This window comes from Antedon bifida, chromosome 7 (genome assembly GCF_963402885.1).
Source record: "Antedon bifida chromosome 7, ecAntBifi1.1, whole genome shotgun sequence".
Classification (NCBI taxonomy): domain Eukaryota; kingdom Metazoa; phylum Echinodermata; class Crinoidea; order Comatulida; family Antedonidae; genus Antedon; species Antedon bifida.
In genome coordinates this window covers 18,718,011-18,744,263 of record NC_136232.1, presented here as the reverse complement: position 1 = coordinate 18,744,263, position 26,253 = coordinate 18,718,011, and the positions used below count along the sequence as shown (strand labels likewise).

General features: G+C 31.7%; 3 protein-coding genes across 4 annotated transcripts; 2 read left to right on the top strand and 1 right to left on the bottom strand.

Moving 5' to 3' along the window:
- Positions 1 to 193: 193 nt before the first annotated feature.
- LOC144848640 (DNA damage-regulated autophagy modulator protein 2-like) lies at positions 194 to 8,917 on the bottom strand. The gene is made up of 8 exons (XM_078705464.1): positions 8,796 to 8,917; positions 5,678 to 5,758; positions 4,774 to 4,827; positions 3,788 to 3,855; positions 2,942 to 3,087; positions 2,197 to 2,374; positions 1,468 to 1,547; positions 194 to 832 (listed from the first exon to the last, which is right to left on the bottom strand). The coding sequence occupies exons 2-8, from the start codon at positions 5,755 to 5,757 to the stop codon at positions 659 to 661; spliced, it is 780 nt and encodes a 259-aa protein (XP_078561590.1). The 5' UTR covers position 5,758; positions 8,796 to 8,917; the 3' UTR covers positions 194 to 658.
- Positions 6,165 to 7,809, top strand: LOC144848962 (uncharacterized). Its single transcript, XM_078705915.1, has 2 exons — positions 6,165 to 6,608; positions 7,746 to 7,809. The coding sequence occupies exons 1-2, from the start codon at positions 6,165 to 6,167 to the stop codon at positions 7,752 to 7,754; spliced, it is 453 nt and encodes a 150-aa protein (XP_078562041.1). The 3' UTR covers positions 7,755 to 7,809.
- A 299-nt stretch (positions 8,918 to 9,216) lies between the features above and the next one.
- LOC144848150 (DNA damage-regulated autophagy modulator protein 1-like) lies at positions 9,217 to 25,230 on the top strand. Of its 2 annotated transcripts, none has more exons than XM_078704842.1 (7): positions 9,217 to 9,327; positions 10,645 to 10,832; positions 11,558 to 11,625; positions 12,035 to 12,183; positions 12,783 to 12,960; positions 14,953 to 15,038; positions 22,269 to 25,230. In XM_078704842.1, exons 2-7 carry the CDS (start codon positions 10,693 to 10,695, stop codon positions 22,458 to 22,460), a joined length of 813 nt encoding a protein of 270 aa, XP_078560968.1. In that variant the 5' UTR covers positions 9,217 to 9,327; positions 10,645 to 10,692; the 3' UTR covers positions 22,461 to 25,230. The 2 variants fall into 2 exon arrangements, with proteins under 2 accessions (XP_078560968.1, XP_078560969.1); XM_078704843.1 differs by having other exon boundaries at positions 9,261 to 9,317; positions 10,667 to 10,832.
- Positions 25,231 to 26,253: the final 1,023 nt, after the last annotated feature.

Below are 26,253 nucleotides of genomic sequence, written 5' to 3'. Positions count from 1 at the left end.
AGAAACAAATGAACATGCATAGAAGCCAATAGCGTGTCGTGAAGAAGAAACATTAAGATGAAAATCTATGTTAAAAAATATTAAGTTAGTTATAAATACTTCAATTTTGAAAAGTAAAAATTATAAATAATAAAAATAAAATGTATGAAATCTATAAAAGTAAGCATGTGAATTTTACTACAGTAAATTGAAATAAATGTTTCAATTATTTACTGGCATAAGTTTTTTCTGTGTATATTTTCACAAATGTATGTACAGTACTGTATACTGTATATACAATACTACACCACATACCCAATTATTGAATTATGTCCCACCACCTCAATACATTACCAACTTCTTTTTCCCACAACAGATGTTTGTTCTATATAACAAGGTTTTATTAGGAACACAATATTACTACTACAGTAATACTCAAATGGTATTTAACTACTTTTTAGAGAGGTCCCAAAGTTGTAAAAGTGAAATTTATTCATATTAAAGTGGTATACAAGACGCTTTCTGGATGTAGAAATAATTTGTGCATGATGTACTTCTAAAAAGCAGACTATATTATTGGTTGTTTCTTGTCACCGAGATGATGCAAAACATTTCAGGAAAGACTTGAGACTTCCACTACACTACAACCACGTTCATCGAACCAGTACTTCATGTGACATTATGAGTACATACCCGATGTACCACTCCCCATTAGCAGGAAGTACGTTGACGGTTTCAACTGAGCTTCCAGATCAACTTTCTGGAACTCCCGGATAAATGTGAAAAAGAATGAAAGGAATGCAAAAGCTAGTATCCATTCTGAAACCGTGCTGACTACATGCTCTGTATAACCCTGCAAAATAAAGATTTTCACAACCATCATTAAAAAGTCTGTTAGCACCAAAGATAATACACATAGATTGTCAACTCCAATGCAATCACAGTTAACAAAAATTAGTTGACATGGTTTGAAGTCATTACTCCTCTCTAGTAATTTAGTACAGTATCTCTAGTTATTTATCCAAATTAATAAAAATAGTAAATAAAAATAACAAATATTAAATACTGTATATAACATGTGACCAACTGTATCATAGGAACAATGTCATGTTTATTAAAATTATTTCATCCTAAATTTAAGTTTCAATATTATTTGAGTTCTCCATTCCTAAATTGTTTATATCTACCAAGCTATCTTCATTGTTTTCTACTCTCACTCTCTCCCCCCTCTATTCACCAGCCTGTGCCTCCTTTGTTTTTATTTCAGTCTACTCAGGCAGTGCTTGCTTTATATTCTCTATTTTGTCTAAGTACTCTAACATGCACTGATGAAGAACTAGTGTTGCCCGAAAGCTCTGCAAATGTTTTCTGTTTTAATTATCGTTTTGAGCTTTTTGTTTATTTTATTTTGCATTTCCATTGAGATCCAGTCACTGATACCCACAGCATTTGGATTTATCTTTATATCAAATAAATGTGTACACTTACAGCATGGTCTTTATCCCACTTTGTTTTATCAGGAAGGTCAGCATCCCATTTAGCATTAGCAAGTGAAGCAAACACCATTGCTATACAAAACAGTTAAGTAGTGTTTAACAAATACATGTACTGTACATTAATGCATATATTTATGAGTTGAATGGAGAGAATATTATATTCATGTATTCAAAAAATAAAAACACCCAATTGATTTGAATGCCAAAACGGTTATTTCTGTGCAACAATAACGGTTATTTGATTGACAGCTGCTGACCTTGAGTCAACTACACTACAATAACTGAATTGACCACCAGAGCACATTGCATTTTGGGTAATGCTAACGATTGCCCACTGATTTAAATGGTTATTTAGGAACAAAAATTTAGCAGAAATGTAGTCGATATAAAAAGTAGATTTTAAATCTATTCTGAAATAAACTATTTATTTGGCGCTATGCACCAGAAACGGACCATTACCGTAGGTGTACATATATAAACTTTATATAACACCTATATAAATATATATTCGGTGAATGATGAAAGGTAAAATTTCAACTTGACTTTGCCTAATTTGACCTTTTTCATCATTCACCTCATGCCATTATTTGTACTATTACACTCATAGACATTCACTATATGTATAATAATACACAGTATATACTGTATAGTTCTCATAGTAAATCAAAATGCACTAAAGCTTTGACCCAGGGACATTGTGGATGTTTCAATCAAAGGATACTTGAGATAAAGGCAGCAAGTGCTATCACAGATAATATGCCTCGAACTCTGTAAGTTGTTTGTGTACAAAAGTGTGGATGGATTCGGTAGGACACTGAAGTTTGTACAAAACAGTAAAGAGTTCCAAGTCCAAAACAGCCAGTTGCACCTATCAGATGAACAGTTAAAACATTCAGTTCCTTGAAATGAAATAAAAATGTAATTATTATAATAATATGCATGACCATCAGGCCAGCTGAAATAAATTAAATGGTTCTCATCAGCACCTACAGTATCAACAATTTAGTACAAAATAATGGTAAATTTAATTGAAGATCGAAGGAGACAACTTGTTGTGAAAAGAATATATATGTTTTAACACTACGGCCAAACCATATTCAGGGGACACTCCAGTAAAAAGACATGTGTTTGTGTCCCAAAGCTTTCCTCTATATATAACCACATACTGGTGTACAATACAAATAAAACACAAAGCTTCCTGGTGGATGTGTTCTAACTTCTAGTGTACCATTAAAGTTTCTTCTAATCATCCAGTGAATCTGTTCTACCTACTGGAAGGTCTATTGAGAATCTGTTATTGATCCACCGGGCAGACCTTCCTCTCACCCACACAATGGATCTGCTCTTGCAGGTTAAACATTATAATAGTCCCTCATATTCTGTTCAAGCCCAACCTGTCATTCGATCTGTTATAGCTTTTCAGGTGTATCAGTTCTGTTCTCCCTGAGCACATATTATATACTAACCTGAAAGTTTGCAACCAGGCTCATTCCTAGAGCAGCACAGGAGCCTAGAACAAGTGACAACCTATTCCACCTTCCACCAGAAGGAATAACTGAATCTTTTGTAGTTTCCTCAACTTGTTTGTAACGTACATACATAGTAGCAAATGCTGGAATAAACAATACATTTTACAGTGTGAATTTGTTAAATCCTCTACTTTCTACATAATATTCAACTTTTTACCCAATATAAACCATAAATTATTGTTTATATTGGGTAAATAAAAGAATTTTACTATGTTTATGATAAACATAGTAAAATATGATTTTAAAATAGTAACTTAAATTAAATAAACAGTAGAGCCCCTATTAATAATACATATTTTAATAAGTAAATAAATAACTTTTCTAATATTAATATAATAATACAAAGATGACATCATTTCAGATTCATAAAAGGACTAACTAAATGTGTGACTTCACACCTGCAACAATTTCCCTTGAAAAAAACACCGATGAGAGGCCTGCATTTTTTTCCGAGATTTCTCAAGTTGTTACTGCATGCGCATGTATTGCCCCAGGTATTAAACTGACCAATCATACTGTAGTAATGAAATAGCGTGCTTTCTCATGGTTCGCATGCGTGTATGAAAACCAGTTGCTTATGCTTATACTGTACTTTCCCCTTTTTGTGAAAAATGCACCTTTTTTTAGTGGAAAAAAGAACCCCTTGTACAAATCCTTGCTATGGTATGTAGGAACCATTCAACCACTGCAGCTTCCCCAGGGTATGCTTTGAAGAAAAGTTTTTCATTCTTAGAAAATGTATATTTATTATGTGAATTGAATTGAATTACATATTATTCTTACCCAATGCTGCTGTCACATTTAAAAGTTGTCCAAATATGCAGCTTTCAGGTATGTATGTCCCTGTATCACTAAAATAAACAAATGCTTCAATTAAGGTTCGATAAAGATATGAAAAGGAAACACATTATAATTTAACTCGAAATGAGCTTGATGATAGTGTACCCTAAAAATAATGAGAAAATTAAAGACACCTTCCCTACGTTTTTTAGATCTAATTTAAGATCACAAACTATATTTAATGTAAAAATAATAATATATAGTCTTATTGCGATAACTTTTTTCGTCTTTAAATGGTTAAAAATGTGAAAAATAAGTCGATTCTAATAATTATAGCAGCCCGCTATAAATCCCAAAATGCATTGCGCGCGCATTGATATTTTTGTTTTTCTTCTGTAATTCACCCACTTTTCGATCGATTGTGAGGCCAAAACAAATGGAAGACTCCTAACTTTTCAGCGAAAATACCGGGTTTTCCCCAATTTGTATCAACAGAGTCTGGCAAAAATAGAAAGACAATTAATGCAGCAACTATACAACGTCAGGCTAGGTGTATTGCTAGCGTACGATGTTCGTACGTTACCGATGTTTACCAGCTAGGCCTACAAAACTAAGCCTAGCTAGGCTAGGCCTAAAGACCGTCCATCATGAGAGGTCATTCGCTGCGAGCTACTTAAGTAGTGCATTGTTTCTCACTTTTTATCATAATTTACTATAAAACGTACATTTAAAACAAGGAATGACCTGGTTTAATGTTTTTAAAGTAATATATTATGTATTATTTTTACAAAATGTCACAAATTGTAGGGAAGGTGTCTTTAAATATAAAAGTTAACGTTAAGTATAAATACTTAAGTATCATATTGAAGCATTAAGAAATCATTTTATAACAAAATAACTAAAAAAATAAGTACAGACATTGTAAAACTGTTTTAATAAAAAGAGACTTATATTAATTAACATTCCGTTTAGATAAACCAACATTGTACCTGATATATGGAAAGCCTGCATTCACATGACCAAGACTGACAGATATTGCATACCTTTAAAAAAAATTAGTTATATTAATTATTGGCATAGTGATATTATGATATATATAATTTTCTTTGAGAATTATTATTAGTTATAATTATAATTATTACCGTATTTATTTGAATAAACGCCCCACTTTGGATAAACGCCTCCCTCGAATAAATGCCTCCATAGAACATCATTTTGAGTAAACGCCCCCTTGAATAAACTCCCCGGGGCATATATTTATTTCCTAGAATAAACGCCTGTCACATGCATATATACACAATATCGTATTACAACACATTTCTATTTGTAGTAGAATTCATTGATTGACATACAGATCACAATTTACCAAGTATTATACAATTTAAAAAATAAAGGCTCCCTCGAAAAAGTCCCAAACCCCTGAACCCCAACCTAAAAAGCCTCCTGAACAATAAACACCTGAGGCATTTATTTGAATAAATACAGTAAATTATCGGTATTTTCGAACAAAGAAAGAACAATAGTATAAACATTAAGCTTCCTCAAGTCCAATAATAGACATCATGTTTAGTAAGAGCAATTATATCATATTATACAGCGATTTTATTGTTCTTATTGATGTGATTTGATTAGATTTAAAAAGATAATATTTTTATCGAAGACAGCATAATTAATAAAGTGGTTTAATATACTTTTTTTCTAAATGAAAACTGTTAGAATTTCTTTTGTTTTATGTAATAAAAATGTATGTTTATCAATTTACCGTAGATTGTTATTGTCCTAGTGTTTCGCAGCCTTATTATATTTCTTAATTGAATACATTTCCGGAAGCAGAAATACACAAAGGCCTATGTACATTGTGAGTTTATGCACACATAAAATAATAGTACTTACGGTATAAATATTGACATGCCCATAAATATTCCAACTAGGATAGGAAGCCATCCTAATCCTATACAAAACCATGCACACATTCTGAAAATAAACCAAAATATGGCCATTAATAAAGGTATGATATTCAAGCTACCTGGTTGCTAATTGTCTACCTTTGTCCTCTCTAAATAATCATAGTAGTAGACCTAGGCCTCCTAACCCCTAAAAACTAAAAAAAAACTTTCCACTCAAATAAACAAAACTACATTCTTCTTGTTTGAAATATGTGCCATTTGATTAATCCAGAAAAAAAATACTGTATCGTATCAAATAATTAATAATGGAAATAATTTTATAATTCCTAACCCGTTATTTTTTCTATCTTTGTATATTCCATAAATGTGATGGATATGACAGCAAAATGAAACCATGTATTTATAAATACGAATAAAATACGAAATATATAGTAAAGATTGTGCTTGTAATTATACCTAAAAGGAAGACAAAAATGTACCCAAATTGCAAGCCATGGTTTTTACATGAAACAAAATGTCTCATAGTTAAAAAGAAAAAAGAATATGCAGCCGGTAAGAAAGATGAAGCGAAGCGAATTCAGAAGGAGATTGATGCTAGTATCTTAAAAGCAAAACAAAAATATAAAGCTAAAATGGAAAAACATTTCAAGGATAAAGACACGCATTCGGCCTGGAAGGCAATGCATATGCTCACTGACTACAAAGAAAAACCGAAAAAATACGTTGGTGACTGTGACAAGAAGTTTGTGGACTCCTTAAACAAATTTTTCTGCAGATTTGATGATGGTCAATATGAAACAGACATGTTGGCTACCAGTGAGAAACTTAACAATCTTAAAGATAATGAATATAATAATAATAATAATAACAATATTGGTAATGATGATAATAATAATGTTTTTGTTAATGAAGACGAGGTTTTAAGAGAATTTGCACGTGTAAAAGTCAATAAAGCAACTGGACCAGATGGGATTTCAAACAGAATTTTAAAAGTGTGCAATATCCAACTATGTCCAATTTTTACTTATATTTTTAATATTATTTTTTGAAATGGTACTGTTCCACGCATATGGAAAACTTCTATTATAAATCCATTGCCTAAAGTTAATAAACCTAGTGTACCAAAAGATTTTAGACCAATTGCAATTACTTCAAATATAATGAAATGCTTAGAAAGGTTGATTGTATCTAGACTTAAGGAAAATATTGGTAATGCAGATAAGAATCAATTTGCATACAAGAAAAATAGAGGGGTTGACGATGCTGTTAATTCTTATCTCCATGATACATATCATCACCTTGATTCAAAAAGAAATTATGTACGGTCTATATTTTTCGATTTCTCCAGTGCTTTTAATACTATTTTACCACATGTTTTAATTGATAGATTATTAAGTTTTAATGTCTCACCTCAGCTCGCCAAAGGTATATATAGTTTTTTGATTAATAGACCGCAGATGGTTAAGTGCAATGGTATCCTATCCAACAAAGAATCTATCAGTGTTGGAGCTCCTCAAGGATGTGTTATTTCTCCAATTTTTTTCTCTTTTTATTCAAGTAGTTTTAATATTTTAAGTAAAGATTGCAATATTGTAGAATACGCTGACGATACTGTAATTAGTGGTTTTCTTTGCGATAGTAAGCAGAATGTAAATGAATTTGTTAATGAAGTTGGAAGATTTGTTAATTGGTGTGATGATATGAACTTAATACTTAATATTACTAAAACCAAAGAGATGATAATAGATTTTCGTAAAACCGCAGTTGAACATAATGTAATAACTATTAAAGAAACCGAGGTTGAAAGAGTAACCCAATACAAATACTTAGGTACTATAATTGACAACAAATTAAACTGGGAGTCAAACTCTCTCATGATTTCCAAGAAGGCATCTCAAAGGCTCTACTTTCTCAGAAAACTCAAGTTCTATTTTATCAAAGTATTATTCAAAGTATTTTATCTTTTAGCATTGGAGGTTTTTATGGTAACTTTACTGAAAATGATAAGAAAAATATTGAGAGACCACGTAAAATTGCACAACATATTATTAAAGCTGATCTAATGCCTTGTTCATTTATCTATGAAAAGAGTATTTAAAAAAAAGTAAACAATATTATGGAAGACCCCACTCATCCGTTACATTACTGTTATAACTTAAATAGATCAGGTATTAGGCTACGACCTCCAAGAGCAAATCTTTGTAGAACTAGAAAATCCATCGCTGTAAATAGTATTCATATTTTTAATTCTAATGTAAGACGATAATGCAATTTTTAAATAGTTTTACATTTTTAACAGTATTTTTAACTTTTTATCTTGTATTTTTAATCTGTTATAATACTGTACGTTTTAAATTGTTGCAATATTGTTGTTTTAATCTACCAAGCAAAGTGAATTTCCATTTTTATGGACAAATAACATTTCTTGAATCTTGAATTCATGTTCATTTATCTGAATCAACTGCAAGTTTTAAAATCAATTTTTTATAAACTTACTGAAGAATGACCATTTACGATTATTTTTTGTAAACATGGTTTTAAAAGCAGGAATGTACTATATACCTAGAAACTTGCATGGTTGGATATGGTACCGTATTACTAATACTATTTATTATAATATTGTCCCTTAACAATGACATGACCTACGAATGTATCTAGTTTGTGTAATGTAATATGTAAGTAATGTTTGTGGACACATCATCAATGATCAAATTAATATTACAATATCTAATATTAAAGATTTTGAATAGGCCATTTTGTAGATTTAATCAAGTTAATTACTGTACTTCTGCAGAAAAATATTATATTTTAAATAGGCCTATAAATTTATAACTTAAATACAAACAACCTGAATGAGATAGCTAGACCAACTAGTAGTAGGCCTAGACTTAATAATCTATTAATAAGTCTAGCCTAGTAAAGGCCTAGTGTTATTATTAGGCCTGAATGTTCTCAGCTGATTTACTCTCTCCCCTGAAGTATTTAACCAGCTAGGCGTAGGCTAGGCCTAGCTAGCTAGGCTACTCTAGCCAGGGTTCTAGCTAGGCTAGACTTGTAAATGAAAACAAATAACATCTTCCGAGATACTAAACCTACTGGCATACCTTGTTGTGTTATATAAACAGCAGTGAGATAAGTCTAAAGTGCCAAAAAAATAATAAAATGGTTATTCTCTTGCTTTACAAAAACAGCAAAAGTCCTCTCTCACTGCACCCATTACGATTCCAGCCTGAAGACAGAAACGGGAAAATCCCCTTTGTTTTTCCAACCCATGAAAGACATTCCATTTTTAATTAAGGTAAATAAAAATATATGATTTTAAATCATGATACATATTCAAATTTATTAAAAAGTAATATTTATTGTAAACAGTTGAAATATTTTAGATATAATTATCGAAATAAAGAATGAGTGTTTTGATAGTTTCTATACTGTAGGTCCTCAAATATCAAGAACTACAAAACCCAAAAATAATGGTTAATTCTTGCTCGTGACCTTTTTATTACGTCATTTTGTCTTGTGATTGAAAATATTATTCAAAGCATTGTGCAAACAGCCTACCTTTTTGTGAGTAGATGGATGGATTGTGACCATTTTTGATGAAGATGCAATAGAGCCTAGGGGTCCTAGCCTTTGGTAAGATTCTAAAAATTATAATATTAATAGACAGTACTAATTTGGGTTAAGGTGGTGGAAGGATTGAATTTGGAAGGTGATGATCTATTAAAATTGATCATTTACAGGCAGTAAAAAGGAAACCATCCCAGTTACTTCAGTAATAATGTATGTATTGTATGCATGTATGTAGCTCCATCCAAGGACATGGATGTATTTCCGTCTTTTAAATGCATTTTATTAATTATGTATATCCAAGTTATCCACACTTTACATCTTCATAGTGTACAGTAGGTTAGCTATCTATTTAATTCTTTTTTTTTCTTATTTTGCACTTTTATAGAATTATGTTAGACTAACACAACCACAAAGAATATCAAGTAATAATTTGATTTTCAATTCCAATGTCTCCTCCCAGGGTCTCCTTCTTTGGTTGATTTTTTATTATTGTTTTATACATATTTTATATTATTACAGGATCCTTCTAAAAGATCCTTGCTCACAGTTCACAGACAAACATACAGTATATTTGTCTGGATTTGAACCCAGGTTTCTAGGATTGGTAGCAGAGCATAACCATCAAGCTACAGCACCACTTCTTTTCACTGATCCTAGCATTCAGCTGTACCTATTTACAGTAAAAAAGACACCATCCAGTATAAGTACAGTAATAGTGTATGTATATTGTATGTAGCTACAAGGAAGTGGATGTATTTTATAAATGCATTTTTTTAACTGTATATCCAAGTTATCCTCACTTTACACCTTCTTATAGTGTACAGTAGGTTAGCTATCTTTTTTCCAGGTCCTCTTATTTTACAGAAACACATTTTATTATAGAATTGTGTTAGAAGTGCCTAGACAAACAACCACAAAGAATATATCCAGTAGTAATTTGATTTTCAATTCCAATGTCTCCTTTCTTTGGTTGATTTTTTATTTTTTCTATTTTATACATATTTTATATTACAGGATCCTTCTATAAGTATAAGAGTCTTGCTCAGATCACAGTTAAACATATATTTTTTAGGGATTTGAACCCAGGTTTCTAGGATTGGTAGCAGAGCATAACCATCAAGCTACAGCCCCACTCCTTTTCACTGAAAACTAAAATCCAGCTGTACCTATTCTTTTTTTAACTGCCTGCCTTTCCAACTTTGTGGTCATCATGCTCCCCATGTATAAGTCTTATTCTTGTGTAGGGCTACACAATTAAATGTATTAAAATCAAAAGTGTTAAAAATTTGCAGATTGAATTCAGTTTTCTTTAGACTTGAAGCCCAAAAGTTATTCAATTTCAAAAACATTAATATAGTACTGTACTTTATTATTATTTAGTATGGATATTATACAGTATTACAGAAATAGAAAGCAAATATCGACATCATGGATCTATCATGTATAAAACAGCAAGGCATGTCTTTTGTTTCTGTTTGTCTGGCAGTTGTATCTCTGTCAGCTGTTATCACAAGCTACGCTATGTCTGTTAGTAGGGGTGATGTTCAGAGCCTATTTCCATATATAAGGTTAGTATTGAAAAATGTTTTGGGTACATGATATGAATCTCTCTTACTTTACGTTAAATTACCATCATTAATTAAAAATAATAACATTAAATCAACAATATAAAAATATAATTATGTAATTTTGTGACTTATATGTTATCCTTTGTTACAATTCTCTTCACCTGATGATGGGCTATGCTCGAAACATGTCGTAAAAATAAACTTATACTAAGGCAGTTTTAACTTTTTTTTTTCTATGTCCTGCCTATGCAGCTCTTTGATTTATAAAAATATAATTACTATATATACACATGTTCAATAAAATCATGGTAGAGAATTTACTCTACGTTAAATTATACCATTATTAATTTAAAATGATATCATAAAACCAACAAATAAAAATTTAATAGTTAATACAAATGTTATGTATTTATGTGTGAACAAGCTGCAGATAAGCATTTGGTACAGTTGTTTTTGGTTGAAGTTATACCTCAAATGTTAGTTCAAAATGCAGCATACAGTAGGCATCATGGATTTACATGGATTCTTTAATGTATTTTTTTTATGTATTTATGTGTGAACAAGCTGCAGATAAGCATTTGGTACAGTTGTTTTTGGTTGAAGTTATACCTCAAATGTTAGTTCAAAATGCAGCATACAGTAGGCATCATGGATTTACATGGATTCTTTAATGTATTTTTTAGTGACATTTACAAATATTAAACTTCTTTATGCATTTTTTACAGTGATACTGGCGGAAAACCACCCGAAAGTTGTGTTTTTGGTCAATTACTTAATACCACTGCATTACTCTGTAAGTAAAAAAGATGTGGAAATTGTATTTTGCTGCCTTCTCAAAGGTTAGGCTCACAAGAGGGTATTTTCATAGGGTATATATTTAGATAAAGTCCATTCTGAACGTAAAGAAAAAATTAGCTGTTGAGCTCATTGTGATTGTGGTTGGGTAGCCAGTTCCTTTCCACGTCACCTTCTCCTTCCTAGTATTTTCAACCAGGTAGTAAATTTACAACTGGGTATTCTATATGATAGTGTATGACACTCGGCTACTGCAACTGTTTAAAATGGTATTTATTATATCATTTTCAAGCTTAGCTGGAAACTGAGTTTTTTCGGATAGTCAAGTTTCACTCATCTACCCCCACCCCCCTTTTATATGAGCAATGTTAAATGGATATTAAAAATCATTTTAATATTTTGTACAGTATTTGCATCAGCATGGATCAGATACAAACAAATGGAAGACTTAAATGATGATGCAACTGAAAGTAGAAAGTTTAGAATTTGCAACATAGTATCACTGATCATTGCTACTGTAGCTGCACTCGGCTTAAGCATCGTTGCTAATTTTCAGGTAAATTAATATAACTACAGTGGATAGGCAGCAGGATTCGGCCCTGGATGATTCGGCCCATTTTATTATATTGTGGTATGCATTTATAAACATAAATTCTTCGCTAATGTTTGTTTTTGTTCCAGCGAGACTGTTTTTTAGCAATTTATTTAATATATCAACATTGGTAGTATCAATAAAATATGTTATTAAATAGTAGTTCAAACGCCTTTACAAACTTGATAAATACCACAAAAAATGTATACCAACCGGGCCACGTCCGGGTTGTTTCTACTCCCTGCACAAATTAAACACTGCTCTTCTGTTGCCTTATTTAAAAAATTGCTCAAAGCTTATTTTTTCAACCACTAACATGCATAGCGCCATTGATTTTGTACTGCGGTCTTTGAATTTTTAGTTTTTGTTTCTGTCAATAGATTGATTTGGTGGATGGTGGTGTTTTTATCTCTGTTTTTTGTATTCTGTATTTTAATTTTCTGTAATGTAATACATACATTCACACATACAGTACCAAATTGTAACAAATTGTTATAGGATATCTCTAATATCCAATCATTGTGAAAGACTATTTTAATATCTTTTAACTTTCCATCTTTCAGGATGTAGCTGTTTTAACGGTGCACATGATTGGTGCTTGTTGTGCCTTTATTGGTGGCGTCTTTTATGCTGGAATACAGACGTGGATGTCATATAAGATATGCCCTAATTGGACAAGTTACTCTGTTTGTCGGTTCCGGTTATTTTTAACGATGTCTGGCATCGTTTTTGTATTTACTAGTATCCTTTTAGAAATTACTATGTTTAATTTGAGGTTTCAGGCACTTTTTTTATTTAATAATGACTACACATTTAACACAAAACAAAACACTGTTGACTCTGTGTGAAAAAGACTATTGGGAGGTGCATTTATCATGAATTTTTTGTGCGAGCGTACCATTTCTGACCATCTGGGGGTGTCATTTACCTAAATTCGCTTTGACACAGGGCTCCCTCCCCCTCCCCCTCTATTTCAAAATTCTGGATTTGCCCCTGATTTTGATAGTGTTCGCTGTAAAAGGAAAAACTATCGCAATCCCTTTCATTAGTTAATGTACATGTGAACATCGGAGGGTATTTTTGATTGAGATCAGACGAGGAGCTTTGCGGCACGCAGTAATATTCTGTTAAAAAGTACATGTGAAGGGACCACGTGACAATACAACATTTGAAATTTTTAAAATACAACTTATATAAGTATAAAACATTATGCATTTTTAACAAAACAACACAATTGACATTTGTATTATTCAAAAATAACAATGCATTAATCTATTCACCTTAGCATCGGTTTGTTATTTTATTGCACAATTTTCTTTTGTCATTTTAATATTTATTATACTATAAAATGGTTAATAACACAATATTCAGATGCCACAACAATTAGAAATCAACCAGTACAATATACAGGTAATTTAGTTTGTAAAATTTTGATTGCATCTTTCCATGCTGATGACCAGTATTATTTGTTACAATGCTAAAATTACAAAAATTGTTAAAAACTATGATATAGTTTCTAGATAACCATTAAGATATTTCAAGAACACGACTGGGTCCAACATTGCTTAAATGTACGTCAAAATGAAAAGCACCATACAGTAACCTCAATCGAAAAAATCACCACTGTTAAAAAAGCATCACACAGTCGGAAAAGCACTGCAGTTGAAAAAAGCGCTTCAGTCTAAAAAAAAGCTGCAGTAAAAAAAACATCACAGTCTTAAAGCATCGCAGTATAAAAAAGCGCTGCAGTTGAAAAACTTTTTTTATTAAAAAGAATATGTTTATGCTTGCATTTTAAAAAATAATTTATTTTGGAAAATGACTATTCTAAATTACAAATATTCCTTAAGCTGTGTACATATTTATTGACAGTTTAAATTCAAGCTTGGGAATAAATATGAACTTTTATCCTTTATTTTTAGCTTGGCTCCTCTTGTTTGTAACTAATATTATAAAGTGGATTTCCACCCTAAGATAACGTTAATATGCTATTTCTTAGATACCATGTTGTGCTTAGTATTTGCGATGAAAATAAAAGAAATTTAAATATAAGATGTCCAAAGAGAGCACTCAAAATAAGAAGCGACTCCCTTCCATAATCCGTCTGTAAGATGTCAATAAGCTCTTAACGCCAAACTTCCTGTATTTCACTTTGCTGTGTAACATATCTACTGCCCTCTATAAAAATGTAAACAAAAAAAGTTCTGCTGATTTATCTGTAGTTTGTAAACAGTATCTATTTTTTCAAAATTTTTCTAAAACAGACCATACTACTGTAATTTTAAAGGCAGGGTGGAGCAAGCAGGCTTAGCTCAAGTCCTTTACACCTCCCTTCTACTCTATTTGATAGGTGAAAATAAAATAATTATTTAATTGGGGGCGGATTCAGGATTTTTCATTCATATATAAAATTTGTTGCTTTGTTTTATGTTGTGAAACACAGTTATCATTTCTACTATATACTAGCATATACAAATATATTATTATATTTTGCTGTTGAATACAAATTGAACAATAATCCAACTAAAAACTGGACACCTGAGCTACCACACCCGCAATGATCTGTTTTCCAGAAAGTTTTGAATCATGGCTAAAATGTTCGCTGAGATAACGTTTTGTTTAAGAAGAATTCACAGGGTAATTTTATTTTTTTGCCAAGTGTATGTGGGGTGTACTATGTAATAATTGTTTTTATTTTTATTTATGCAATTGTTTCTTTAACAATTGTATCAGCATATTTATCAGAGATTGTAGCATCAAGTAAATATAAGAAACACCATGTACACAATGATACATTTCAATGGAACAATGAAGATGGCGTAAGTATTCTTAAGTTTATTTGACCTACTCTCATTGCTTGCATAAACAGCGAGAGGTTTGAAGATTCTGAGCTGATAAAATCATCCTGTAGATTACTGTTTCCATGCTGAAACAGAATCTAAACCTCATTTATAAGGCCACTCTGAAAATTAAGCCCAGGCTGAGATTAGAGGTGTAAGCTCATTGAATGTGAGAAGATGTATTGTCCCCCAAAAACATGAAATATGAAGATTAATAAATAAAGGCTTTTGAAAAAATTTTTTTGAAAAGATTTTGTAGTTTTTATAAAGTTAATCACTTCTGTAAAAAAGAAAAATTTTAAAAATAACATTTTCACTTATACACGGTTAAATTCAGCCAAAAAACCATTGATTTGTTGCATTTAACGGGGGTACAGTAGGTATGTTACTAGAAGAATTCATTGCAATTTTATTCCACACAAGAATATCAAAATTGAAGTTAAAAAATATACAGTACAAACAAAGTGTCAAAAAACAGTAAGACAGCATTAAAAACTAAAACAACTGATAGATCACTCAATACCTATTTTTAAATTAAAGGGAGATACAGCATAATTATTATTACTAACAACTTTTAGATATAGCTTATCGTCAGCCCATTATTATATAGCAGGAAGTAGAATTATGAAAGGAATTTTCATTTTATTTGATATAAGGAAATGCCTCATTCCAATAAAAGCCTCCACAGATTATTTTTATTTGAACAATTTTGCAGACTACCCCAGTGTTTTCATGTCAGTTTGTATTTTAAAAAGCATGGGGATTTGTTCCATTGTGATACTGATTGTACAAGAAACTTTTATAGCATATGGGATTTGCCCTATTAAATTATTTTCAAAATTCTTTATTGGTCCAGTTACTGGAAATTTGGCTTTCCTTTGGCATTGCATATATTGATTATGTAATTAAAGCTTACTGTACAGTAGAGCATTAGAGGACACCTTTGGTATTTCTATTTGGTTGCTGTATTTGCATAAAATGTACTAAATAGCCTACAGGTGTTATTAATATTTAAATATTTTCAAATGAAATAATAGTTCAGTTATCTCATACTAAATTTCTGGCCAGTAGCTCAGTTTCCTTACTGAATTCAGTTTACTGGCCAATATCAGTTTTAACACAAACTATGTTTTCAAAGATAACTTTCCATTTCTTCTTAATACTGTTAGAAATGAAATGTTTTGCCATGAAAAACTGCCTTTGATTGTGTCTGCCCATCTTTTTCTTGGGATATCCCCTACAGTAGGTCTTTTGCCGCCTGGTTTCCATGCAAACTTCTCTTGTCAACTCTTTCTTTCCTCATTTTTTTAAGGTCCATGTCATCTCAGTGGTGCAGATTCAATTTTATTATAGATTGTTGTTATTCCAACCTGTCATTTGATGTCTCACTTTGTATAATTTGGCCTTATTGACTATGGCCTGGGTCTGAGATTTCTGCTTATTGTATTCATTTATTCATTCGTTTTTATTTCACAAACTCAAACAAATTAATACAGATTAATATTCAAATTATTCTTTTATTTTCCATTGACTTAAATTATTCCATATTAGAGGACCATGGTATCCTATAGAATTATTGACTGTGTTATGAGCTCTAGTATTGTATTGTAATTGTAGTTTTGCGTCAGAGGGAGTTGAGTAATTAGATGTTTTGCCCTACTCTGACGTAATTTGTACTTTATACTAAGTACATTGAGAATACTTGCGAAAAAATTCGCAAGTAGTTCTCGAGTGGGACTCGAACCCACGACCTCCAGATCACTAGCCTGAAAAAAACATCTAATTACTCTAGTATTGTAGTTCTGAAATTCATTATTTTTTGTGAAGAATTGTTTGAAAATATTTGGGAGTTGATTATTTTTAATATCTGTCTGTGGATATGGCAATTTGTAATGTCTTAATTTCGAAATGTTTAGGGTACTAAGTTTAAGGAAAAGGGACCTTGTAGTCTTGTCAGTTGTTGTCATGGTTTCAGCCAAACTCGGTCCAATGACTGTTAGGTTTTAAACTAGATTTTACTGGTCATTACTGGCCAGCAGATGTGTGCTAAATCAATCAATGTAGTAGTTTTGTTCTATGCAGAAAAGTTTGATACATTACAAAACAAAAGTTTATACACCATAGAAATTTGTTTTCCAAAGAATGTTTAAAATCATGAGGATTTAATTTAAAAAAGTGAATTTCAGTATTAAACCCAATTTGTTATCACATTTTGTAAAGTTCTATTAGACACCTGAATTTTATCTCGAATTTGCAATTAATTTTGTCATATTTAATTAACATTTTATTCAAATTTAAAAGAAAGTTGATGTGTTATTGCACTCCAAAGTTTGGAGTGGATGTCTCAACAGAGACCCTAATTTCAACTCTATTTTCTCAGTAGATTTCACCTCAATTATTATTATATAATATTTAATCTTCTGAGAGTTTCTAACCCATTAATTCCATGGTTTTCGTTGGTTTGTCGCACAGTGCTAACATAGTAAATAGGCGTTTCACTATTGTTTTTCTTATTACATAATGCGTGAAAGACCTAGTTAAATCGTGACCTTTTCTGGAATACTTTCAGGTTTAACCCCATGTGTGCGTATATTTCTAAACCAATTATTATTTTGGCATATGATGCGTAATGAAGATAAAACACGTAGCAATTACTATTTCATAATTCTGTAACAGAACTAGATGTACTGTTATGGGCTGTAGATAGACTTTAAAGTACTAGAAAACAATAATGAATATTTCATGTTTTATAGATTTAACTTCCAGACATATTGTTATACAGTAGAACCTCTATTAGGGGACACATTCAGGACCTAGCAAAGTGTCCCTCTAATAGTTGTCTGTACTGTAAGGCATCTATTGCTCTTTGTTCATTTCACGGGAAATAATAGGCTTGTGTGTGTCCCCTGTATGGGGGTGTACAAAAGAAGGGATTCTACTGTTAGTTTGTAGTTGGTTTACCGTACGTGTAAAGGCAGGCATACACAGTCATACATTTGTCTGTCATACACATCATACAATGTATGATCAGACAAAATCTGATCGTGTATGCCTAAATCAGACTTTGTCTGATTGCCATTTTATGTGTCTGTCAGTGTCTGATGAGAGTAGAACAATGCTCTACTCATAATACATGTATTATGAATGTCTGAAGACAATTTTAACTATTGACCAATCAGAGCACAGAGATTTTGACAGACTATTATTTTATTTTTGCAAGATCAAGATGGTTGAGCGCGAGGATTTTGTTGACACTGACAATTTAATTGATCTCTTTGAAGAGAATCCATGTTTATGGGATGTTAAATCCCATGATTATCACAATAAAACTCTCAAGACGGCAACCTACAGTAAAATTGCTGAACGGTTGGAATCAGAAGGTATGATTAAAGCTAGGCCTAGCTAGGCTATACTATAGGCCTACTAGGCTAGGCCTAGCCTAGGGCATAGGCTAGAACTCAATTTAAAAGCCTGTCAGAAGTGCTTCAGTCCACTTAAAAGCAAACGAAACCTAAGTGTAAGGCTATCCTAGCCTTGGCCAAAATGCTTATTGTCCTTACCCAATTCAGCCAATATTATTTTTATAAAAATCAGTAGGCCTAGCCTAGACCATGGTGGTTCAAATTAGGCCTAGGCTAGATCTTTTTTTTAAATGTTTACTAGGAGGCCTATCTAGGCTAGGCCTAGGCCTAGCCTACAACTAAACTAGCCTTAGGCCTGGCTAGCTAGGCCTATTAGGCTATAATTTAAATATCATGTCATCCATAAATCATCATAATAATAGTATTTAATAATATATGGTCTAGCTAGGCCTCTACTAGTTAAAGGTAGAAAAGGCCTACTAGTAGCTAGTAGGCTAGTAGTAGGCCAAGACTAGCCTAGGCTAGGCCTAGCTTAGTTAGTAAATTATAGGAGAAGTAAAAAACAAATTTTACAAAACAAACTAGTATTTTTACTATTTGTATAGGCAATATCTTTATTTTTCTTCTAATGTTTTGCCAAAATATTTATACTGTAATATTAAAAAAAAACTCTAGTACTGTATTACTAAATGCAATTCATACAGTATTTAACAATAAGTCTACATACAATGTAATAATGTATTCATTGCATATTCAGTTTAAAGTATTGAAATCATAAAAAATCATTGTTATTTAAGTAATAATCATTACTTATTTACACTTACAGTATTTGACATCATCAAAATTATATAAATTGTTTTTAAATTTTAGTGGACCTAATTAAACGAAAATGGAACAATATAAGAAGCCAATATAGACGAGAAAGAATGAAAGAGAGGGTAAGAAAGAGTGGTAGTGGGACCAGTGAGAGATACAAAAGTCGGTGGAGATTTATGGATAGGCTTGTTTTTTTAAACGATAGCCTGTCCTCAAGAAAAACAATTTGTAATATGGAGGTAAGCTATTGAGTAATATATAACAGGATCCGTTTATCTTAAAATTATAGCCTAATGTCGCCACACATAAAGCATCTATATCATTTGCCACTGCCATGGTATCTGACCCTCTGAGTTGAAGTAATTGCAGAATCTGTCTCTGACATCTTTGGCATCGTTGCTGTAAAAGTTGCTACCCTGTGGAGCCAAAGGTATCATTTCCCCTGCTTTAGGCTCCTGTCGCCATTGCCCTTCATGCACCTCATGCGTTATCCTGTCCTCCACATCTGTATAGCCATATGGTGTATAAACGTTTCTATTAGCACTTTGACCCCTGAGGAGGTTGTGAAGCGCACAGGCTGCCAGCACAATCTTCTCAACAGATTCTGGTTGTAGATTAACTGGCTTGAGAAAGATTCTGAAACGATTACACAGAATTCCAAAAGCATTCTCCACAATTCTTCGTGCCCTGCTCAAGCGATAATTGAATATCCGCTTTTCTTCAGTAAGGCCTCTTGAGCTGTAGGGTTTCATCAGGTACTTCTTTAATGGGAATGCTTCGTCTGCAACCACAACATATGGCATAGATATACCATCTTCAAAGAGAGGTCTGGCTTCAGGGATATTCAGCAGATTTTTATCTAAAGCATCTGAAAGCGTTGAATTTTTGTACACACCCCCATCAGAAACTCGACCATTGCACCCAACATCAATATAAGAAAACTTATAATCTGCATCTACCAATGCAAGTAAAACAATGCTGAAGCTGTTCTTGTAGTTGAAATAGTAAGAACCACTATTATTCGGCGCAGATACTACAACATGCTTGCCATCCAAAGCCCCAATGCAATTATCAAAATTCCATCGCGTCGCAAACTCATGACTTATCTTTTGCCACTCATCTTCTGTATTTGGGACCTGCAAGATTAATGAAGTAAAACTTTATAGCCATGAATCAAATATTTTAACTCATATAATAATATCTATTTTTTAGACACCACTTGAAGATGCTGATTGTATGCTTGAGGACATGGAGGAAGAATCAGCAACAGAAGATAAAGAAAATATTGATATTGCAGAAACATCATTCTCTACAAAGCGACCCCTTAAAAAATCAAAATTAAACAAAAAAAGTGAGGTTGATGAGCAGAAGATTCTGGAAAAGGCCATCACTTGCTTGGATATGGCTACAAACAAACCGGCTGCAAAAGATGATCCAGATATAAATTATGCAAATTACATTGTAGATGAACTGAAAGCGATTAAAGATCCGAAACTAAAATTAATCACCAAACACAAAATAAATTGCCTTTTGTTTGAAGCTCAAAATGATTCACTTACTATGGACATTTTTTAAATAAATTTTTAATCAATCAATCAATATATATCTCACCTTAAGATACTTGTCTGCTAAAACTTCATAAATAGCCTTGCATGTTTCCGGAACAATTTTACCAATTGTCTGGGCAGGAATTCTGTATGTATACTCCAAACTTTTATATGAATCTCCTATAATAAAAACAGTTTTACAACCTTTATTAATGACAAAGTTTCAATCCAGTACCAATGTGGGCAACATTTGAGTAATTTTCATGCTTGAGAAAATAAATATTTCCACTGTACAAATTATTCTTTAATATACTTTAAAACATAATAAATATACTATAAAATTAACTAAAATCTAAAAAATGTCAGATTATAATGATCCCTGGTGATTATCGACTGGTAATATAATATATTGTAGTTTAAAGTAGTATTGGTAAAGATAATTTATATTGCAAATGTAATATATATCATAATCAATTGATTAATAAATATTGAGTGCAATGTTGGCATTGATTGTATTGACTTTTACTAGTCTATATAGGCTAGGCCTAGAACTCAAGTAGTAGTACTTACTAGGCCTAGTAATCAATTAGTTAATTTATATAAAGTGATTCAACGAAAAAAATAACTAACCGGTTGCCAAGAATCTTAGAGTAACAGCTAATCTTTCCTTGTGATGAATTGCCTCTCTCATCGTAGTGTTTTGCTTGCTTATCAATGGAGCCACTAAATTTGCAAGCTCATCAAAGGTGGCCTTATCCATGCGCAGGAAGTTTTTAAAATCGTTTTGATTTTCTAAGCACAATTCTTTAACTAAAGTATGGTAAGCGCCTAAATGTTGCCTCCTGGCAATCCATGTCCGCACCCATACGTTGCGTTTCCGCCGTCTTTGTTTTCTTTGTTTTCGTAAAATTAAAGAAATTATGAGCCCACAAGCAGCCAGATGTTGACTATTGTCTGCCATTTTGTTACTATGCATAGTCATGTATGACAGACAAATGTATGTGTGTGTATGTGACAATGTATGATCAGACTTTGTCTGATCATACATTGTATGATGTGTATGACAGACAAATGTATGACTGTGTATGCCTGCCTTTAGTATTTAACTATCTATTTCTATTTCTGTTTATCTATTTCTCTCTGCTTTTGCATCTAGATTATTCTACTGCGGTTACTGCAGTAACTACATTTTGTTTACCTTTTACCTGTTTGCCCATTTTTGCTGCTTTTCTTTAGTTTCAAAAAAGAAAAGGGTTCTTTCGAACCCTAGGAACCCTTCTGGCTACAGACTTGTCATCTGTGGATAAAATGATCTACTGGATGAGATTTATTTTCATTCATTTCTTCATCAGTGGACAATTACTTCCATTTATTGTCATTTGCATATAAAATGTACATAGAAATTATGTTTGCTCTGAGATATACAAAAACAGATAAATGAAATTTTTATTTTATTAATATTATTTATTATTTTGTTTTTTCAGGGTTACCCGGCTCATTTGGTCAGTACATTTAGTGAGTGGTTTCTCGCAGCAACTATACTGATATTTTTCATTAGCTACTTCACTGATTTTAAAAAAGTCGTCATTGAATTGGAAATGCGGCCCAACTCGGATCCTCTAGGTATGCCAAATATGATAAATGAAGATGATGATGTGGAGCCTCTTAGATTGTAATCATACATGTCTGACATCACAGTTTCTCGAAAGGGGTTTCTTTTTTTTAAAGAATGGACACTGGCTTGGTTCATATAATTCAGTAGTATATACAAATCATGAATGTTTTGAATGAGTTGAATTAAAAGAATATGTTTATAAGTTGAAATTTTCCCCTTTATCTATATCGGAATAGTGAGATGCAGGTTAGATTTTCATTACACATTATTCACAAGTCTACCAGGCTGAACAAAATTCTGGAAAATGTTTATAAAAAGCTGAGTGTACAGTTCATTTAAATGGGTGAATAATGCATGTGATAACAAACCAACCTATCAAATAGCAAGGATATACTAGGTGTGTTATGACAAGGCAATCAAACAACAGAGCTCCAGAGATCAAAGGGTTTATCTGTGGCTGTGACATGATCAGTTCCACGCCCCTAAACAGACAACACGCTGCAGGGAATATGTACATAGTACAGTACTGTTGGTATTTGTCGCATCCAGACATAAGATCAAAGGACTGTTACTATCTTGGCAAGACAAGCTCAATGTCCTGTTGTTAGATTGCCTTGTTTATAATAATAATGTTGTTTTGTAAGTATGGCATGATTTTGAAGTTTTGATCACTACCTGCATAATAAACCACTGCTGGATGATACTGTACATACATCAATAAGATGTATTTTATGAACATAATGACACAGTATAGTTTGTAGAGAAAAAGTGTTTATTGTTAATTGCATGCCAATGAAAATTGGTAGGCCTAAACAAAATTTGATGACCAACCCAAAATTAGATCAAATCTAGTAGGAAATTTTTATTTTTTTTTTAGTTGATTGAACATTAACATTTTTAGTTTAAATGAATGAGTGAATTTCCTATATAGTGCCCTCAATTTTGATCCAGTGTAGTTGCTGACATAGCCTATGTTATTTATTATTTTAGATGCAGATATAGTATCGGTACACAGAGGTATTATTTACAGTAGTTTTACTTAGTTCAGATTTTTTTAAATTATTTTAATAGCCAAAAAAATGAAATCCAAAAAGAATCCGTGGACAAGCTGACCGAAAATTGTTTATTATTAGGCCTTTTAGTTTTTGTAAAAAAGATCACATATTTTTATTGTGTGAAATATTTATTTTCACAGTATTATTACCAATAAAATAAACATTCAAAGCCAAATATACACGAAACTATAAAGCTTGGTTCCCTCTAGAACCTAGTCTGGGTTCCAGACGGAGTTTTGTCTTAATATTAGTAACAAGATAAATTTATTTGCACAAATGGCGTTTCATACGTATACTCCTTGAGCTTGGATACTCCAGATACTCCAGTATTTCCAGACAAAAATCGAAACGTCGACTGGTGGACTAACATAAAAAGACAATAAATACAGACTTGTAGAAAGTCTATCTAGAACCCAACGCAAGACGTAAGACATGATAGTCATGTCAAAAGTAGCTTACTGTAGTGCGGTAGAACCAGGACCTAAACCCTGGTTAAACTTGATGTTAAGACTATAAACTAAAGCTTGATTCTTACTAGGACGCAACGCAAGTACGTAAGCGCAACGCAAATAATTTGGCTGTCACGACGCGATGTTCGTTTTGTACTTATACTTTTAAAATAACTTTTTTAAAACATCGGGAAAACATACAACAAGTTTTGCTTTTAATATCCGTTAAAAAAAGGTTCTTTATTTATTTTATCGTATTTATTTTGTCGCATTAGTCCCCTAAAGAAGAAAAATGTTTTAAAAAAACATTAGAAACAACAAAATCATAAAACGCAGAATTCTTAACTTCGTTTAAGTAATTTAAATTGTCATGATATATGTGCACTACTAAAGAAAGATAATATATTTTTAACATAGAAGGTGAATGTTTAAGGTTATTATTATTCTATCTCATTCTTCTCTGACTGAAATAAATATTTATATCTCCTAAACTTTATGTTCAAAGTGTACCATGTTTCAAAAGCATGTGAGAGGTTTAAGTTTGTTATATGTCTCTGTTTAAAACAGTTTCTCTTTTTTATCTACGCATTATTCTAATAAAGTATGTTTACAAATTCGGTTGAGAAATAAATTTAAATTAAAGAATAAATTTAAATTTATACAGATCAATTTCCTGTGTACGATGTTATTGACTTAATTTGCTTAGTTTTCTTTAGTTCCTGTTGCAAAGTGAAACCATTCGTATTTTGATCGAAGGAAATTATATTCTCTTGTGTGGTACATAGGCATCTAAGGAACTTGCACATAAACGTATTGTACTTGTACAATCCCATTGTATTTTTACACTCATAAATTTAAAGATGAAAAACATCTTATTTTGGCATTAAGGAGACGTGCGTTGGTTGGTACAATTGTGAATTGGTTATACCTGTAATACTGTATGAATTGATAGTGTATTTATTTTTGTAAACAAGAGTATGATTTGAAAAAGTTTTTGCGAATATAATTATACACGCAGTTTGACTGTGGAACGCCAGGAAGCCATATAACTTAACCGTTTGTCGAGTTGAGACCGTATGCCGAGTTCAATACGAGTTTGTGAATATTCGACACAACATATAAAAGTGGATGGTCTCAACTCGAGATAGGCCTACTTTTGTTCGTACTGGCCTGTCATGTATGGAAGACAGCTTAAGGCAGACCACCTTCCACGTAGATTATATCATTTTATATTACCGTTTCATTTTACATTATTTTGTTTTATGTTACAATAAAAACGTTAATGTCAAAACAATGTACAATCCACCTACAACCAATACCGTGAGAACTATAATTAAATTAAAGAACAATAAACGTCGTTAATTAATATGATCTGACCACCAGCCTACAAACTGTAACTAAAGAAGACCAATAACAAACATAGACAATTAATTATGTTCATTTAACTAATACTGTAATCGATCAACGTGTTAGATATTATAACCTGCATCAAATAAAGATAGTTATCGTTAATGTTTCTTGTTTACATAAAATTTAGTGACGTCATAAAAGGCACTGACTACTAGCTTTATGATATAATATATTTATTCTTTAGTAATTTTCTTTTATATTGAATGTATAGGGCTTATTATTTCTCTGTATAATTACAAAATTCAACTTACTTCACAGCTCGTGAGTGGCAATGTGTACCTACAATAATGATTTTTGGTCCAAGAGAATACATTTTTCTTGTTTTATCATGACGTCATAAAATAATGACGGTTGTGCGTAAAAATGTCATATCAGAGTAAGCGATCAGTCTTCGATGGCGATCTAAGTACAACAACCATTTACATAGTACTCCTCATCAATTATTTTCAAATTTTTTTTGTCTTTCGTGGGAACAACCCACCTTTATTATTTCCACTTTTTTTCTATTTTTTTCATTCTTTCTTACAAATAATTTGACACAAATTAAAAAGAATGTATTAAAATAGTAACATGTCTAAATACTTAATTGATATAAGTTGTAATTTTTAAGTATTGCAATTAATAGTACACAAAAATACATATATGATCATGATTTCAACTATATTAAAATTATGTTTTAAAATTGGCATATCAACAATACACATAGAAACTATAAAGAATATATATACATATATGTATACATATTATACATACATATACATACACATGCCATACACATACATAATGCATATACATAACATACATATACACAACCGTACATATCCATATAAATACATTATACATACATACAGATACGCAGACATAAACTTATATTATTTGAAATACAATAGATCAAAACAAAGTAAAGAAAAGATCAATAAATAATGTTTACGTTAATAAA

What these genes read in the sequence shown, in the direction of transcription:
- LOC144848962 (XM_078705915.1), top strand. Translation starts at nt 6,165, where the DNA reads ATGTACCCAAATTGCAAGCCATGGTTTTTACATGAAACAAAATGTCTC.
- LOC144848640 (XM_078705464.1), bottom strand. Translation starts at nt 5,757, where the DNA reads ATGTGTGCATGGTTTTGTATAGGATTAGGATGGCTTCCTATCCTAGTT. An exon ending in ACTTGCTGCCTTTATCTCAA is followed by an intron (nt 1,548 to 2,196) that starts GTATCCTTTGAT and finishes TGTTTTGTATAG; the next exon opens with CAATGGTGTTTGCTTCACTT. An exon ending in AGTGGGATAAAGACCATGCT is followed by an intron (nt 833 to 1,467) that starts GTAAGTGTACAC and finishes TTTATTTTGCAG; the next exon opens with GGTTATACAGAGCATGTAGT.
- LOC144848150 (XM_078704842.1), top strand. Translation starts at nt 10,693, where the DNA reads ATGGATCTATCATGTATAAAACAGCAAGGCATGTCTTTTGTTTCTGTT. An exon ending in AGCCTATTTCCATATATAAG is followed by an intron (nt 10,833 to 11,557) that starts GTTAGTATTGAA and finishes CATTTTTTACAG; the next exon opens with TGATACTGGCGGAAAACCAC. An exon ending in AATGGAACAATGAAGATGGC is followed by an intron (nt 15,039 to 22,268) that starts GTAAGTATTCTT and finishes TTGTTTTTTCAG; the next exon opens with GGTTACCCGGCTCATTTGGT.